Below are 16041 nucleotides of genomic sequence, written 5' to 3'. Positions count from 1 at the left end.
GCGATGTCGAGATGTTACTTCATCACACACCAAGACATATACATGCGACAGCATGACTCCCCCCCCCCACATCTCACTACTCGATTGGTGCAGCGTCACTGAGGGACAGTGAGACAACAAAAAACAACAATACTATGGTAATTAGGGGTGTGGAAAAAAATCGATTCAGTGATATATTGCGATAATACGTTGCGCGATTCTCGAATCGATTCAAAATGTATCCATATCGATTTTTTTTTTTTTTGCCCAGCTGTTTTTTCAAAAAAATCTAAAAAGAAAGTACTAACTTTCTGCATTGTTTTGTTGTTCTAGACATATACCTCAGTTAAGATGCACTAAAGTCAACGTTGGTTTAAAAGCCACAGGCAGATTGTATTGTGTTTTTTATTTTTTTTATTTTAAGTTGTTGGCACATGGAATGTTTAAGTCAATGTTTTGAGTGTAAAATATGCCAATAAAATATATATTCATACATAATGTTCTCATGAAGGTGTACACATTTACAGATTAGTTGTTTCATAAGTCATATATATATCTATATATATATTAAAAAGTCGCAATAATCGTCTTATACTTTAATATCGGAATATATTGTATCGTATCGTGATACGAATCGTATCACCAGATGTCAGACAATACACACCCCTAGTGGTGTGTATTGTCTGCTTCATTAATTTGTCTCCTATTCTTAATAATTAGCAGATAACAAACATTTTGTCCACGTTTTCTTCTCTTAGCTGTGAGTATATCAATGATGCTAGGAATTATTACAGTATATAAAGCAAGGAGAAACCTGAGAGGAGGGGATTTAAAGTGATTACAAGGCAAAGTAAGAGTTTCCATTAGGATTTTCTAGTACCATTAAATGTTATTGGGACGTCAGGGCCAGCGGAGCATGTTGGTCAGCACAGTGGGAGCATGACATCTTACACTGTGCAGGGACTCATTCTGAACCGCGTAGGGAGCTTCAAAAGAACTTTCAAGAAAAAGACAGAAAACCCACAGGAAACAGGAAAATACAATGTTTGATGTAATATAGTCATCTACCAAAGGTTCTTTGGATATAAACAGCAACAAAATGATAATCATATCACAAGCTGCACTTAACAGGGAGAAAACAGGCTGACTTGTAATAAAACAAAATAAAAAAAAACACAAAGAAGCGGTTCAGTGATAGCAGTGAAGAAGATCTGTTAGCCATGAGGGATGTTTCAAAGGCTCTCCGACGCTTGTCAGTGCAGTTTATTACTTCCTTGAAATATCTGTAAAAGAAGAACCGTTGCGCAAAAAAAAAATGTTTAAGAGCTGGGAGTGTAAATCTTTTTTAATGCTGCTGATCCCTGTGTTAGTGGTGCTTCCAGAAACCGCTTCGCTGTTTCTTCTTGCCTACATTTCCCTCATTACGCATCGCCTGGAAGAAATGGCCACCTTTTCACTTTGCCTTCTCAAATATTGCAAACTTAGAGCGGTTTTCTCTTATAACTACACTAGTCTGCCAAGAGTCTGTCGCATGCACTTAGATTTCGACCCCCCCTGTATTCCTGTGGCTGTTGGATAGGGAACGTTGTGTCACAAACCAAAGTTGAAATACACAGAGGCTGTTGTAACCTAAACATGAGCGAGATATTTGCACTCTCTTAACAGCCCCTGTCAACATTGTTCAGAACTCTTAAGTCTGGTGCAGAAATCATTATTTTTTTTCACTCTGTATTTTTTTTTTTTTCAGTAAAGATTCCGACTTGACTTTTAAAGCCCTCCACCTTTGCCAACATTAGGTTAACTCCTGGGGAGATGTTTTTGTGTGGAGAGGCCACCTCTCTTTCTTATCTTCCTGTCATCTCTGTGGGGAGGCAAGGCACGACTACTTCTCTGGCTCCAGAACCGCAGGCTTCTCCCGGACAGCAAACCGCCGCTCCACACTCAATGTTCTCTTTGAGAGGGCAGTTGTTTAGGGTGTGTCAGAGCCTATTAGCACCAGAATGTGTGAAAAAAGCAGACCTGGGCGAAATGGTACGTGCAAAAGACATTTTTTATGGGTTGCTTCACTCGTGTTAAGTGCCAGCAGAGCGGGGTTTACCACATGAGGCGGAACGAGCGGACTGAAAAAGTAGCCAAACATGGGAGGTATGGTACAAGCTAACCTTGTCTATTCATGATCGACAGCTTATTTTCACCTCTTCTAATGCTTTAGGTTCAGTAAACACATATCATACGCATGTCATAGACAGGCACAGGCCATCAATTCTCTGGTAAATGTAATGCCTACATACAATGAATCAAGTATCTATAGCTTTCTGGTTTGTGAATTGAGACTGGATTCCCTGGAGTATAATCGAGCACATCAAGAGAGAACTCCCACATAAGAACCTGTTTTAAATCCAAATTCACAATCTGTAGCTAGGAAGCTGCAATAAATCCAACCCAACCATTTACCCACAAAAAAGGAAATAATGAACAGTGACAGTATTGCATCACAATTGAAAATGAATTGTTAATAATTAAAAAATAGGCCTTTATATGACAAGTACTAAATTACACTTAAATATGATAGTGCTATTAGACAATTATTTTATTATTATTGTTATTATTATTCGAAGAAGAAGATGAGTATTTAACTTATTTGCATGGTTTAGTCACTTGGGAGCAAAGGACAAAAACAATCTGTCCACAATCACCAGAAGGGCCAGTAAAAAATCACTGGCAAATGCCAAACACGTTCAGGATTTTTTATGATGCTCAAGTGAATCAAAAGGCCCAACAAAAAATACTATGTGACCCTGTTCATCATCTTTATGGAACATTTGTAAAACTGGCGTCTGGGAGACGATACAGAGAGGATAAAGTCACAAAGAATGTGTACAAGAACCCTATATACCCAGCCCTATATACAAGACGTAATAAACTCCTCTGCTGAACTTAAAGATGTAAGTTTTTTTTTTTTTTTTTTTTTGATATTTTGTTGTTTTTAACTTCATTAATGATGACAAACCAGTCTCAAAGAAATTTTCCAAAGCTGTGGGCAGTAAAGATTTTGCATTTTATAATAATAATAATAATAATAATAATAATAACAATAATAATAATAATAATAATAATAATAATAATAATAATAATAATAATAATTATTATTATTATTATTATTATTATTATTATTATACTTATATCTTTATGATATAAAGCTATCTGACACTACAGTGCTCCAGTGGTCTTCTGCTCGCTGAAGCTATAAATTCTCATGAAATATTTCAACAGTTCCTAAAGCACAGGCACTTACAGTAGGTTATTTAAATGACTATCTCTCACATTCTGCACTTTTCTGTGCCCATCAATAGTTACCTTAACAAACTTCACAAACAATGTGAAGTCGATATATCAGCATGTGTGACAGTGCGAGTGAGATGGTTAGCCTGGCTTAAGCTGATGTATAAACTGTGGTGAGACTAAAACCTATGGTAGAAATATGAATGGCAGCATGTGTGTGGATAGTCCCTCGTACAGACATACTTGTGGGCAGCAAGAAAAACATGTGTGCCGCACTGAGGCTGTGGAATCACACAAGCTTCAAGAATGGTAATGACGATTATGTGTAATATAGTTGTTTTACTGGTTACAATGCTCTTTGACGGCGGTTGTCGCTTTTGCCAAACAAAACTAACCCAAAGTAACATGAATCTATGTCTGTCAATTTATCTTTAAAAAACGCTTTCATAATTAAAACGATTCCACGAGAGTAAAAATAGTAATCCACTTCAAATCTGACAGAATAAAGCTTTAAAGGCAGTAATTCATATTCCAACATGTAAGCCATGATGATGAAGTGATGCCAGTGTGACCTCTGTGACCTTGTGCTTGCTTTATGGCTTCTGCTTAGTGTAAGATGCATCCAGCTAAAATGCTCCCACAGGCCTTTATGTGTCCATGTGACATTTAGAAGAAGAGATGGACCATTTCATCTGATTATGGATGCAAACATCAACACGTGTAGACATCTCCGTACAGTACAGATGTGTGTGTATGAGTTAATTATACTTGTGCACACATTAGAGAGTTTCTATTCCAAAAAAGAAAAAAAAGAAAAGCACTAACAATTCATACAAAAACTGTATATGATAAATGGGAATGGATTTTTCTATGATTTGGTTGTAAAGCAGTTGGAGTCTTAGGTGAGTGATTGAGCTTAAAAAGTCAGGGAGCAACAGTTAAAAGTACCTGAAATGAAATACTGCGTGAAACAGTAAACCATCTGTCAATGCTTTCGCGGTCGGTTTAAAAACACAACACCCGAGCACTCAAACAGCCCCTTTTTATTGGCCAGACTATGAATATGTCTATTCTGAGGGTGATCCTTTCTTTTTCAAGTCAGAGATCTGAGTGTGAGTCACAGCTCACTGTATGTTTGAGGCACTGACTGCTGCCGGCGGCGAGGGGCGGGAGGAAGTGGAACGAGGAGCTGACAGACAGCTCCTGATACTGCACTTCCACCACAGGCCAATCCCTAGCTAACCCCTGTGCTGACAGCCAGGATGTAGCACTCATCCACAGGCCACAGGCCCAGTTCTGGGAGAGCATGGGGAGCAGGGTGAGGTGGCTGATGATGGAGGAGGGGGTGCAGGTGCGAGTGCCGGTGGTGGGTGGTTTGGGTGGCACACACTGCATTCTGCTTACAGAGCAGCAGCACGAGGAGAATCCACACACTGTGTTCTCTTCCAACTGTATGTCTAATGCCTGGCTGGGTGACAGAGCCAATACACACATACTAAAATAATCAAGTATAATAAGTATGTGCATTTACATGTAAAAAAGACAGGGACTGATAAATTCAGATGTGTTAAAAACACAGACATATTTATATACAGTATATAACACAAAGGTAATATTGATATTTTACATTTCAAGCAGACACTATTTCCACTTGGACATTGGAGATGAATTTCACTGTAAGACAGATTGCAGTGACAACATCACTTTGAAACAACATTTATCTAAACATTAGACACTTTTCGGGTTGTTCAACTGAGCCCGACTCCATCAACACTCCAGTTCACTGATATTCGTCCTCACACACCATCTGTAACGTACTGAAAACTGCAGCTCAATAAATATCCCAGCTCTACGGGGTGCAACGCGCAAGCACAGCAGAGCAATGTACACTGACGACTGAGAGGCAACCGTTGACCCCGACTGCACGCTGTGACAGAGCTGCACGCTGAGTTCGACCTGTCCCTCCAGCTGGGATCACAACACAGAACTGGAGCTCTGGTTTCAGAGCAAGGCTCTGGCCCAAGGCGGAGCGAGCCATTCCCAGTGATGCAGGGCCTGCAGGGACCGTGTAAAGGCAGACAGACACCAGGGTTGCTCGCGACAAGTGTGCATGCCGTAAATTGATCGGACCACCTTTGGACCCAGCCTTCAAAGGGAAAAGTAATGAAAAAAAACATGTACAGTAGCTGGCGATATGCACCTATTCAAGTTGGTTGCAACACGCCGATAACCAAGAAAGAAGAAGTAAAGATGGATCATAGATGAGGTTTTCAACAGGGTTAGCTGCTACCAGGGGCTATTTCTGTGCATAAATCATGTGTCATTTGACCAAGTGGTTAAACCAAACACTATTATGACACAGGTAATTGTCTTGGCCTTGACCTGCAGAGACATTTTCTTTCTCCTTTGGAGCCATTAACATAGAATTCTCCATTCTGAGAGCAAAATAAAGTCACACACAGGCACAAAAACATGTTGAAAAATCTTCATGTCTTAATCCATTATCTTTCCCTTTTAGAAACACTGGATCGTTTTGCATCAGTTTTGAAGATGTGGAGTTACCTAGGAGAATGCACTGTAACACGTTTCTGGGAAACATTAATACATCCAGCCGAAAGTAGAAAGGTAAAAGGAGCAGAGGAGTGTCTGGGGGTGTCCACCAGGGGGTGGGGGTACAAACCAGATCAGATCGGTTTCATGGCATGGCACCTGATTGTAGATTCCTCTTCAAAAGCAACTCTTTAGCACCCTGTAGCTTATTGACATATTTTTGCGAGCATAGAGACGCCTTCTCAGGGATACTGCGTAGGTGGAGGTTTTAAAGAAGTCCAGAACGGGCAGTCATCGTCTTTACACCCACTCCCTTGTCGTGGCTCCGCTGCAGATTCTTCACATCTGCCTTGCTTTACAATGCTTATCCTTGCTCTCACCAAGCCCCCATGGTCTCTACCTCCCTCCTACGTCTCCACTCCCCCGTCAGGATCATCCAAATATTTCCCCTTGCTGCTTTTTGAAGCTTCCATGGGTCACGGGACCTCATGCACAAATCATGCTAGCGTGCTGTGGGGGGCCGAAGAGGAGGGGTGAGTCAGACATGCAGAAATCCAATCTGCACTATTTTCATACGAGGTTCTTTTTCTTGCCAAGACAGCCATCAGCAATCAGCGGCTGGTTCTAAACAGTGAGTTTAGGGATCTCTCGCTGTGGAAGCTGGTTCTGGCAGCTGATAGCAACCAAACTCCCCTGCCACGCCAAGGGGAAGAGACGGAAAGTAAATTCAGACTGTATGACAGCCTGTAGTGGTTTAACATGGGGGTTAGACCCAAATACATGGCTCTAGGTTTATACTGATGGATGTATGACTGAATGTATTTCTTTGTTTGCAATTGAATATACAGTAGATGTTAGTGTATTCACTATATGACGCAGCATAGGCAGTAAAAGTGTCTGCTCTTTGGTGCCTAGACGCTGCTGGTTCTATAGGCTCTTATTGACAGAGAATATTGCGGAGGCCTTGAACAGTAAGGGATGAGCTGTTGTGGACCTTCTTGCTCACCTGCCGAGCACGTCGGCTCCAGGGTGAGAAGAGGATGCTGGGCAGTGGGCAGGAATCTGCAAGTGCTGGTTAAAGTAATCACATTGGTCTCACTGCATCTGCTCTGCAGTCTAACAGACTTCCAAACAGTTGAATGAGTAAATAAAGTGCCCCGGGGGACTCCCGCTGCAGATGGATTACCGCAAGGGTGCATACACAAAAGAAGCTGAAGCCCCACAACATGATGTGAGCTGCACACAAAAGCTTTGCATTGGACCTCGACCAGGGAACCGGCAAACTTTATTAATCTCATCCTAGACTGAACCTCCTGCTATTGCAATCCTTGGTCTCATAGATGGATGCATGCTCCGTGGTGACTGTTAGTGGGTACTACCTCTAAGTGACTGTGCATGAGTGTATTCCTGAGCTTTTGCAAAAATACTGAGCCGTCTGTCAACATTTCTAGTCAATGTATCGTTAATCGTGTGCAGTGGCTTTGGTAAATAATCTAAACGTGCTGTGCTGTAGATGCACAAATGTGTTAGAGCCCGTGTGAGCGTGTCTGCTCGAGTGCATAGACCACATAAGATGAGTCTCATGCTCACTTGGCTGTGGAGGCTGGGTCTGGAAAGGACTAAGGGCCACGGCATTCTGCAGCCACATCCCACTCGGCTCCTTTCTTTCCTTTTTCTAGGTCTGACACAAATAAAAGGATTAGGAGCCCCCGTTTCCGTCAGACCATCCATTCAAGACAAAGCTCTGACCAGCTTAGTGTCACACTTAATGATAAAAGTGCAAATCTCTGTCAGTCACTTTGGCCAGGAATACCAGTATTTGGGGGCTAATCTCATTTGACGAAGATTAAAATGGTTTTGAAAAAAAGACAAGAATGTTTTTTGACGCCTCTGTGCAAAAATCTACACGGGGACTGAATCTGATGTGCCACGACTACGACTGATATGTCTTTACAACACAGAGAGTGAATGCTAGGTAACGGAAAAGCTTAGATTAAAGACAAAGAACGAAAGGAGCTGGGAGACACCCTCACAAAAACCTGGGGTGTATGTAGGCAAACATGCTGCTCTGCCCATTCCCATGTAGAGCTAGAATGTGTGATGTGAGTGTGACAGTAAGCCTTGGGCACACAACAGTCTGAATGCAGCACTTGCCACTATGATGCCAGTCCTCTCTTGTGTATCTGTGAAAAGCCTACGTGTTGGAAAAACATTCCAGAGTGGGCTCACATATACACAGTTGGGGCCAGCAGCAATACTGCGAGCCAGCGGCAGAGGCCATGTCTCTATTTCTCATGCACGTTAGAGCAGGAACGCCTCAAAAAAAAAAAAAAAAACACTGTGGGCTATTTTAGAGCTATAATAGCAAAAACATAGGAGGGAAAAACCCAAAGAAATGCAAAAAAATATTTATATTTTTAACATCACAAAATTTGAAATCAACTGTTTTATGAAAAAAGAAAATTATCAAATGGAAATGATTCAAAACTTATCTAAAGATGTAACTGGCAATTGTAAAACACTGTTGAGTTAATGAAACTGTGAGAAATTTATAGATTTTGGAATAAATTTAACAATTATTGTTTGCGTTATTTCAAAAATGATCATGACGTGACAACAAACTGAAGATGGATAAAAGCTCGAGAACATGGAAATAAAACTCCCAGCCCTCTCCTCAGCCTTGAATGACTGACATGTCCCACTGGCTGCCTAACACCAAGCTTTAGGAGATGAGGTTAAATTGTGGCTACCAACAAATTGCATGCTCGAGTTCCTCTGCACCCCTTTGCTATCGTGCAAGTGTAACGTGAGCAGATCCCTGTGCAGATCCTTCTCCTCCCCAGCACGTCACAAACACCTCCCTCTGAATCCCTCGCCACCCGTCTGGCCTCTGAAAGCGGTGGTGATGGGCATTACCCTGGCTGAGTCTCTGTGGCTCCCCATAGCGTTCTGCTCTGTGCACACACACACACACACACACACACACACACACACACTAAACCTGTTTTTTTCTTCTTTTTTTTCTCTTTTTCTAATTAAAAAATTGTGAGTTTTTATGGCGTAAATGAGAACAGCATGCCTTGGACATACAAATAACAGAAAAATAATCCAGAGAAATTGTTAAAATCAAAAAAAAGCTTCAATGTGATGTGGATGAACAGGTCCTCAATGAGCGTGAATGTATCTGGGTTTTGAGGGAGTCACGGCCAGCGAACCGTGAGATGACAGATGATGCATCCGTATGCGTATGCTGCTGGGACAGGCCGGGCCATGTTGACATAAAACCCAATACTTCCTCACAGAAGAGCGGGGCCAGCTCCAGCCAGCTCCACCATGAACACTAAAACTCCCAGCAAGCTGAAGCAATATTATCCAGCTCTGTGTTTCTAACATTAGATTTGTCTCTCTGCAGAGGTCCTCTTTTATTTACCCATAGAGAAACAGCCGGAGTCACATTTTTATCCTTTTTTTTTTTTTTAGGGAGAATCTAAGATAAAAGTGGAGCAGGAAGTTTAAAAGTTCTGCAGCGAGGAGTGTACACCCGCAGATCTGCCTACAGAGCTGCCTGTGAAATGCTTTAACAGGATTGAGGACACCCTTTAATTAACTGCAAAACTACCCAGCTGGGTTAACAACACAAAGTACATCCTTGAGTGTTTTTTTCGGTGAGTGTGTGAGTGTTCACAAAGTGCCAGGCCGTGCTGGAGGGTCCTAAACACACACAAACACACACACACATTGGGTGAACTCACTTAGAAAGCTAGCCGTCAGCATCTCTCCGGCTCACACTGCTGCAGCGTCCCAAGCACAGCTAATTAAAAAACAACAATTTCACAGGAGGCTACTCCAAACTGCTCTAAAAAGCACCTCTCAGCACACCAGGGGATCGTCCAGCGTACATGGGAGGTGAGACAGGTTCTGGGAGCTCTGCTTTATGGCTTCATCACTGCTGTGTGTGTGTGTTTTTCCCTTTGTTTTTTGTTTTGTTTTTTTTTTTTTCATTTTACTACTCATACTACCGTGACCTGAATTTTATTTTTTGCTTACAGCACTTGAGTTTGGAGATTAGGAAAAATCTGCAAACTTGGCATTTTTATATAACATTTTCCTTAACAGTAAAGCTGAATGGAGCATGGAAAAAAAAGAAGAAAAAAAAACCTAAGCAGGAGTTTAATTCATTAGCAGGCAGCATGGGGTATAGTTAGCTAATGCTATGTTTTCTAGAAGCAACCCATGGCAGTTTCTAACAAGGCAATCCATTACAGGCGTGCTGTCCAACATTTTTGGTGAAGTGAAAGGGCTCATTACACCGCTGCTTTCAAAGCATCTGCTTGGTTAGAGGGAAGCTCCCTCTGGGGAACGGATCGCCCTCCATCTAATGATGTATAATTGACCTCACAACACCAGGGCACAACAAACTCTCCTGGAATGGTGTAATTCCACTCTACCTTTTACATACCGCCCAGCTCGTTGGAGCTTGTTCTTTCTCTACAGCTACGGATCTCATCCTACTGACACCTCGGCTTGTTCACTTCTAACAAGCTGAAACATTTCAGCAAAAACTAACCCATTGCGTGCTAAAATGTCCTTTGTCTCCCCATTAAAGACATTTCTGTATAACATTGAGTCGCTCATTCACAACAACTCAAACCTGGGACAATACAACTAAGTCGTCTGCATAGCATGAAAAGCACACATGGAAAGGGCTAATAAAATCAAGTCTCGTTCATGTGTAATTGTACTATATGGAGCGAGGTGTGTTGAACTACATAGGTGGGAATCTTAATCAGGGCGTAAACAATTGTTTCCCCCGTCTGCATTTAAACCTGTTCTAGGTGTGAAAAAAAACACTGCTTGCCAATTCCTTGATTTATAATAGCTAGTGAGAGCATATTATGGGGCATGAATCAGTTGCTGTAGGAATGTAATTAGGCACAAAGACCTCGGTAAGGTTAGCAGCTCTCTTCACAGCCCAAAGCAGTTTGTGGGCTGACAAATGCATCTTAAATGGGTGTCATAAAAGTCAAAAAGGTGCCAATTACATCTTTAAGTATCCTATCAATGCAAGTGGAACAAACAACAATAAAAATGGGATAGGTGTGTCGGCGGGATGGAGGAAGCCACCGGCTATTTCAGCTTGGGAGTGGGGGGATGGGGGGGTGGGGTGTTAAAGGAAAAAAAGGTAGAAGATGAATTAAAAGATGTGATAAATAACAGCGCTCAGGGAGCAGGACGGCGCTCAGCAGGTTGTTGTGTTTGGCTGGAAAGTTCAGACTTCCATGCACATGTTCATGCAAGCAAGTAGAGCCAGAAAAGGAAGACATTGTCTTATTTCTGAAAACACTTTTCTCATATCAAAAATAAACTATCCGCCACAAACCGCTTTTGCATGCCGCTAAGTGTCTGTATCCCATATGTGCATCAATACAATTTCAAAAGGGGAAAATTCACAACAGGCCTGAGAAAGAGATCATTCTCTCCATCCGAATGTCTCAACTTCCACCCTGAGCCGAGGCCGAGGCCCTGGTATCCCCTAGTTACTGCTATGAATTTTCTATTGTTATAAGGCAGACTAAACTCATGTCACAAAGCTGGATGAATAGCACGCATGGCAATAGATGTAACTCTTTGTTGCTTGCAGGGCATCTAGCAGAGAGCCATAATGTCCCGGTTAATCGAAGTAGAATTGTTAAAAGGGCTGGACACAAAAAGCTGAAAATTCAGTGACAAGCATGAAAAGCGCTCATGCGATGGGAAACACAGGACACCGCAGGGTTCGGCAGTCCACAACAGCTAACCTCTGTATTGTAATACTTCTGTAAATTAGGCTCCACTATATCTGCCATCACAGATAATTTTATGGGACTATTCACTAATTTAGTAAACAAATACATGCAAATCCTTGGCGAATTCCTGCAACCATTAAAGTAATTATTTTATGTTTTTATTTATTCATTCATTTAAATGTTTTGGGACTTCTTTATTCTTAATCAATCGTTTTTTATTTATAAAAAAAATACAATTAACAATAAATAAGAGAATGAAATAGTGTTTTTTTTTTAATTATATATGTACAATGTAGAAAATTATTAATAGCACTTGTGACATTAATAGTGCATTCTTGAATTTATTGAGTTAATGACAGAAATATCAAATTAAATTATACAATGTATTAGTCTTATAATCAATTAAATTATTTTTTCTGTATCTTTTTTTAATGTGTTTGCGCACAGAAAGTTATTATTAATGAATGTATTTACTTGTGTGAGTTAATGTTCTTCTAAGCCAATGAGAGCTTTAAAATTTAAGGTGTAAAACTCTGTGCAGGAAATACAGGTTCAACCTTTAAAGGACTGCTTGATTTACATTTCGCCAAACGCGAACTGTACAATTTAGTAGAGGGTTTAAACGTAGTGATGAATCAAAATAAGAACAAACTGTAATGACATTAAGAATCCCATATGAAATATATATTGTGGAAATTGAATTGTGTTTCGGAGGATAAAGGGAAGAAAAAAAAAAAAAAACGTGCGGAAAAGTCGTAATGGCGTCTGTCCGTAAATACATGTCTTAAACATTAAAAAAAAAATAAAAATGTATAACAATAATAATAATTAAAAAAAACGTCATGATTTTTAAGGGTAAATGAGGCAGGTCGAAGGCCACGAGCGTCATTTCCATTAAAGGCGCATCAGAATAAAGAATAAAAAAAGTGAACCTGTGTAACAATAACGAAGCAAAATGTGGAATAAAACTGTAACAAATAGAAAAATGTAAGGATTGGTCCGATTTTATTTTATTTTTTTCAAAACAGATATCACGAGTAGCTATGGATTTATTAAATTGTATTTTTCATTTATTTATTTTACTATAGTAAAATAAAGACAAACAACGCAATATATAGTCTATACTAAATATTTACAATTATATTTTTAAAATGTAATATTTTTTATCTCGTTTTGATTATTTTTAATCAGTTTTTTGTTTTGTTTTTTTGCTCATGCGCACGTTAGGCCCCAGGCCATGTAAATCCTAATTTCATTTTTTCCCTTTATTTTAAAAATCAGTGCACGCCACGAAAAAACTAAATAAATAACAAAAATCAGTGAAAGCGATGCGTTAAGAGACAGAGAGAAAGAGAGATGGTGCTTACTGTTGGTAGTCGTGTTTGCAGTAAAGTTTCCTTTCTCTGAAGTAACAGCTGGTGGTGAGAGGTTGTTGACACACGGTGCACTGCAAACACTCCTCGTGCCATGACGAGTCGTTGACTCTCATCAAGAAGCGGTCGGAGATGGGCCGCTGGCACCCCTCACACACCGACCGATGGTGACAATCGGAACCTGGAGAAGCACATGGAGAAAAGGCCTGAGCACGGCTTATTCTGACTTCTAAGCGTCAATGCAAATGTGTTTACTTTAAATATAAAAATGTCCACTAAGCTAGGGTGCTCTTTTACTTTAAACTCTATTTATGGCGCGTCCAAGTATTGACCAAATTTGTTATTTCACCATATCTGCTTTATTTTATAGCCTACAAATAATCACACAAATTGTGTATTGGCCAAAATGATAAAATAAACAATCAAATATGATGTTACAATATGAAACAATAATAATAATAATAATAATAATAATAATAATAATAATAATAATAATAATAATAATTAAAAATAAAGCACTAACCGAGCATGACTCCAAGCGTGGCCTGCCCCGATCGCAGGGGATGATCCTCAATTTTTATCCCGTCCAGCATGATGCGCGTCTCGGACTGTTCTCCCACGGAGAGGCGCTCCAGTAACACCAGACCTGTTGCAATATCCATAAGAACACGGGTCAGAAGCCCTGATTCACTAAAGTCCCCTCTGCACACAAAAGTGGAAGTCTGGAAACCTGTTGAAGAGTCTGAGCTCCAATCAGACAGGGTGGTGGGGGTTTGGGGTTGGGGTGGGGGGCTATAGGAAAAGCAAAAGTGAAGACGGGAGTAGGAGGAAGAAAAAAAAAAAAAAGCTCGATCAGCAGTTTGATCTAAACTGGATCTTTGAATCCTTGAAAAGAAGTGTAAATGGTGGTTTTAAAAATCAAGAAGTCTCTGAAGAGTCACCTGTAGTAAGGATCAGAGGAGCGAGGACGCGGTTAGATCTTCTCTGAAAAAAAAAATACGGCTTCACAGTGTAACTCACGACAGCATGAGCGACTCGGTCTAAAAAAAAAAAAAAAAAAAGTTAAACAACAAATCCAAAAGATGGTGCAAAGTGCGTGTGAGTGAGCTGTGTCTGTATGTCTGTATATCTGTGTCCCCGGTTAGTCAGCAGGGCTGCTGCCTTGTTTGGTTTCTGCTCCTGTCGCTGCAAAAGAGATCGAGATTGAAGCCAGTGGATCCTCCCACTGCTGCATGCATGGCTACACTACACCTTTTTTTTTTTCCTTTTTTTTTCTTCTTCTTCTTCCTTCTTCTTCCAATCCGCCATTCACCGCCGTCAGGATGCTATTGGAGAAGAATACAGAACAATTCACACAGTCCAATAAAAACACACAAGGAGAGAAATGTAGAAGGAAGAGTGTGAGGACAAGGTTTATACTCAAATAATAATAATAATAATAATAATAATAATAATAATATCTTGTTATATGGTTGATATAATAATATCAACCATATATATATATATATATATATATATATATAATGTAATTTACTGTGTTCCATTTTCCACATTTTTTTGCTCACCATCAGTAAAGCTACAGATGCGCTTTGTAAGTGCGCATGCATGCAGGGCCTCTTTTGTGCATTGTCTGCCGTGGAAGCTGCGGATGCACCTGGCGATCAGCGGTGATAACAGCAGGGTGAGAGTCTGTCCCCGCACTGCGTGGTGCACGGGCCTCAGCGCGGGCACGTCTGTCCACCGCTCGGTCAGGCATGACGTCGACACATCCGGCCTGATATCAAGACAATAATAATATCAAATGTCTGATCTGCTTTTAGTTTTTATTTATTTATTTATGTATTATTATTATTATTATTATTATTATTATTATTATTATTATTATTATTATTATTATTTGTGATAATTCCTTCACAAGATGTATTTTATTGCAAAAATATATTTAGATTGTGTGTGTGTGTGTGTGGTTTTTTTTTTTATATTAATATCATCAAAACAAACTACTACTAACAAACTGAGCATATTTTTTCATGCAAACACAACAAATGTGACACAGGTCGTAGTTATATTGAAATTCAGACATGATCTGTCAGCTTTTTTTTTTTTTTTTTTTTGTGCCAGCGTGTGATCAAGATGTTCTAAGGTGCACATCATGAATATTGCTCCGAGGCAATACTACAGGGCCGCTAATAGGATTGTCTACCACCACCACCACCACCGCTGCTGCTGCATGAGACGCTGATTGTTATCAACGCACTACGGCCACAGGCCCAGAGGAGTGCACACATGGAGTTTAACCAGCCTTCGCTCATGATATATAAACGGAAATAAATGAATACATAAAAGGAATCGAATACAATATAGTCATAATTGTAATGATAATACAAACTACGGTGGTTGTATTTACAATTTATTTTTTTCAGTCATAGAATAAAAATGTATTTACTTATTTATTTTTTACCTTTAGTTAAAAAAAAAATTGTGTCCTTTTTGAAGCATCAAGGCGATGACCTGTGGCCCTTCATACAACACACACACACACACACACACACACACACACACACACACACACACACACACGCACACACACACACACACACACACACACAAACACACACACACACACACACACAGCAGATTGTTAGTGTTGCCATCTGCTGTTCAACCCCAGAATAGCTGCTGGTATGGCTATAATGCACATAATGATATAGCTACATATAAACTTCCATAGATTATGACCACCTGTCTGATATTGTGTTCGTTTATAGCTGCTTCCGTTTCTCTCCATCATATGACAATAATTCTCCATCACAGCCACCACCAGTTTCTCTCAAGTGTTTGAATTTGTTATTTTTTTTTGCTTTTCACTCTTTCTTTCCTCTTGTGCCGCAATAATGCTTGACCAGTCGTGACCCTGTTGCTGGTTTAGCACATTGGATGCTTGACCGCTGCGGACTGGGAACAGCCCACATTATGTTCTGACCCAGTTATCAAGCCATCACAATATGTCTCATCACAAAATGATTAAAATAGTGCTTTAAAAAAAAAAAAAAAAAAAAAAAAAAAAGTCA

The 16041-nt window shown here is 40.1% G+C and overlaps 1 protein-coding gene across 3 annotated transcripts in view; it reads right to left on the bottom strand.

The window, feature by feature from the left end:
* The window catches only part of lmx1bb (LIM homeobox transcription factor 1, beta b), a 47610-nt gene extending 32944 nt beyond the window's left edge, over positions 1-14666 (bottom strand). Inside the window, exons 1-4 of one of the 3 annotated variants that reach the window (XM_028458551.1) lie at positions 14536-14658; positions 13912-14295; positions 13494-13616; positions 12965-13151 (exon numbers count right to left, since the gene is read on the bottom strand). In XM_028458551.1, coding sequence (XP_028314352.1) covers positions 12965-13151; positions 13494-13563 — 257 coding nt within the window. In that variant the 5' untranslated portion in view covers positions 13564-13616; positions 13912-14295; positions 14536-14658. Of the gene's footprint in view, positions 1-12964; positions 13152-13493; positions 14296-14535 lie in introns of all 3 variants that reach the window. The other 2 variants (XM_028458550.1, XM_028458549.1) reach the window with 2 other exon arrangements.
* Between the last annotated feature and the right edge of the window lie 1375 nt (positions 14667-16041).

Source organism: Gouania willdenowi, chromosome 9 (assembly GCF_900634775.1).
Source record: "Gouania willdenowi chromosome 9, fGouWil2.1, whole genome shotgun sequence".
NCBI classification, from domain to species: domain Eukaryota; kingdom Metazoa; phylum Chordata; class Actinopteri; order Blenniiformes; family Gobiesocidae; genus Gouania; species Gouania willdenowi.
The sequence above is the reverse complement of the archived record's forward strand: the minus strand, read 5'-3'. Positions and strand labels throughout refer to the sequence as shown.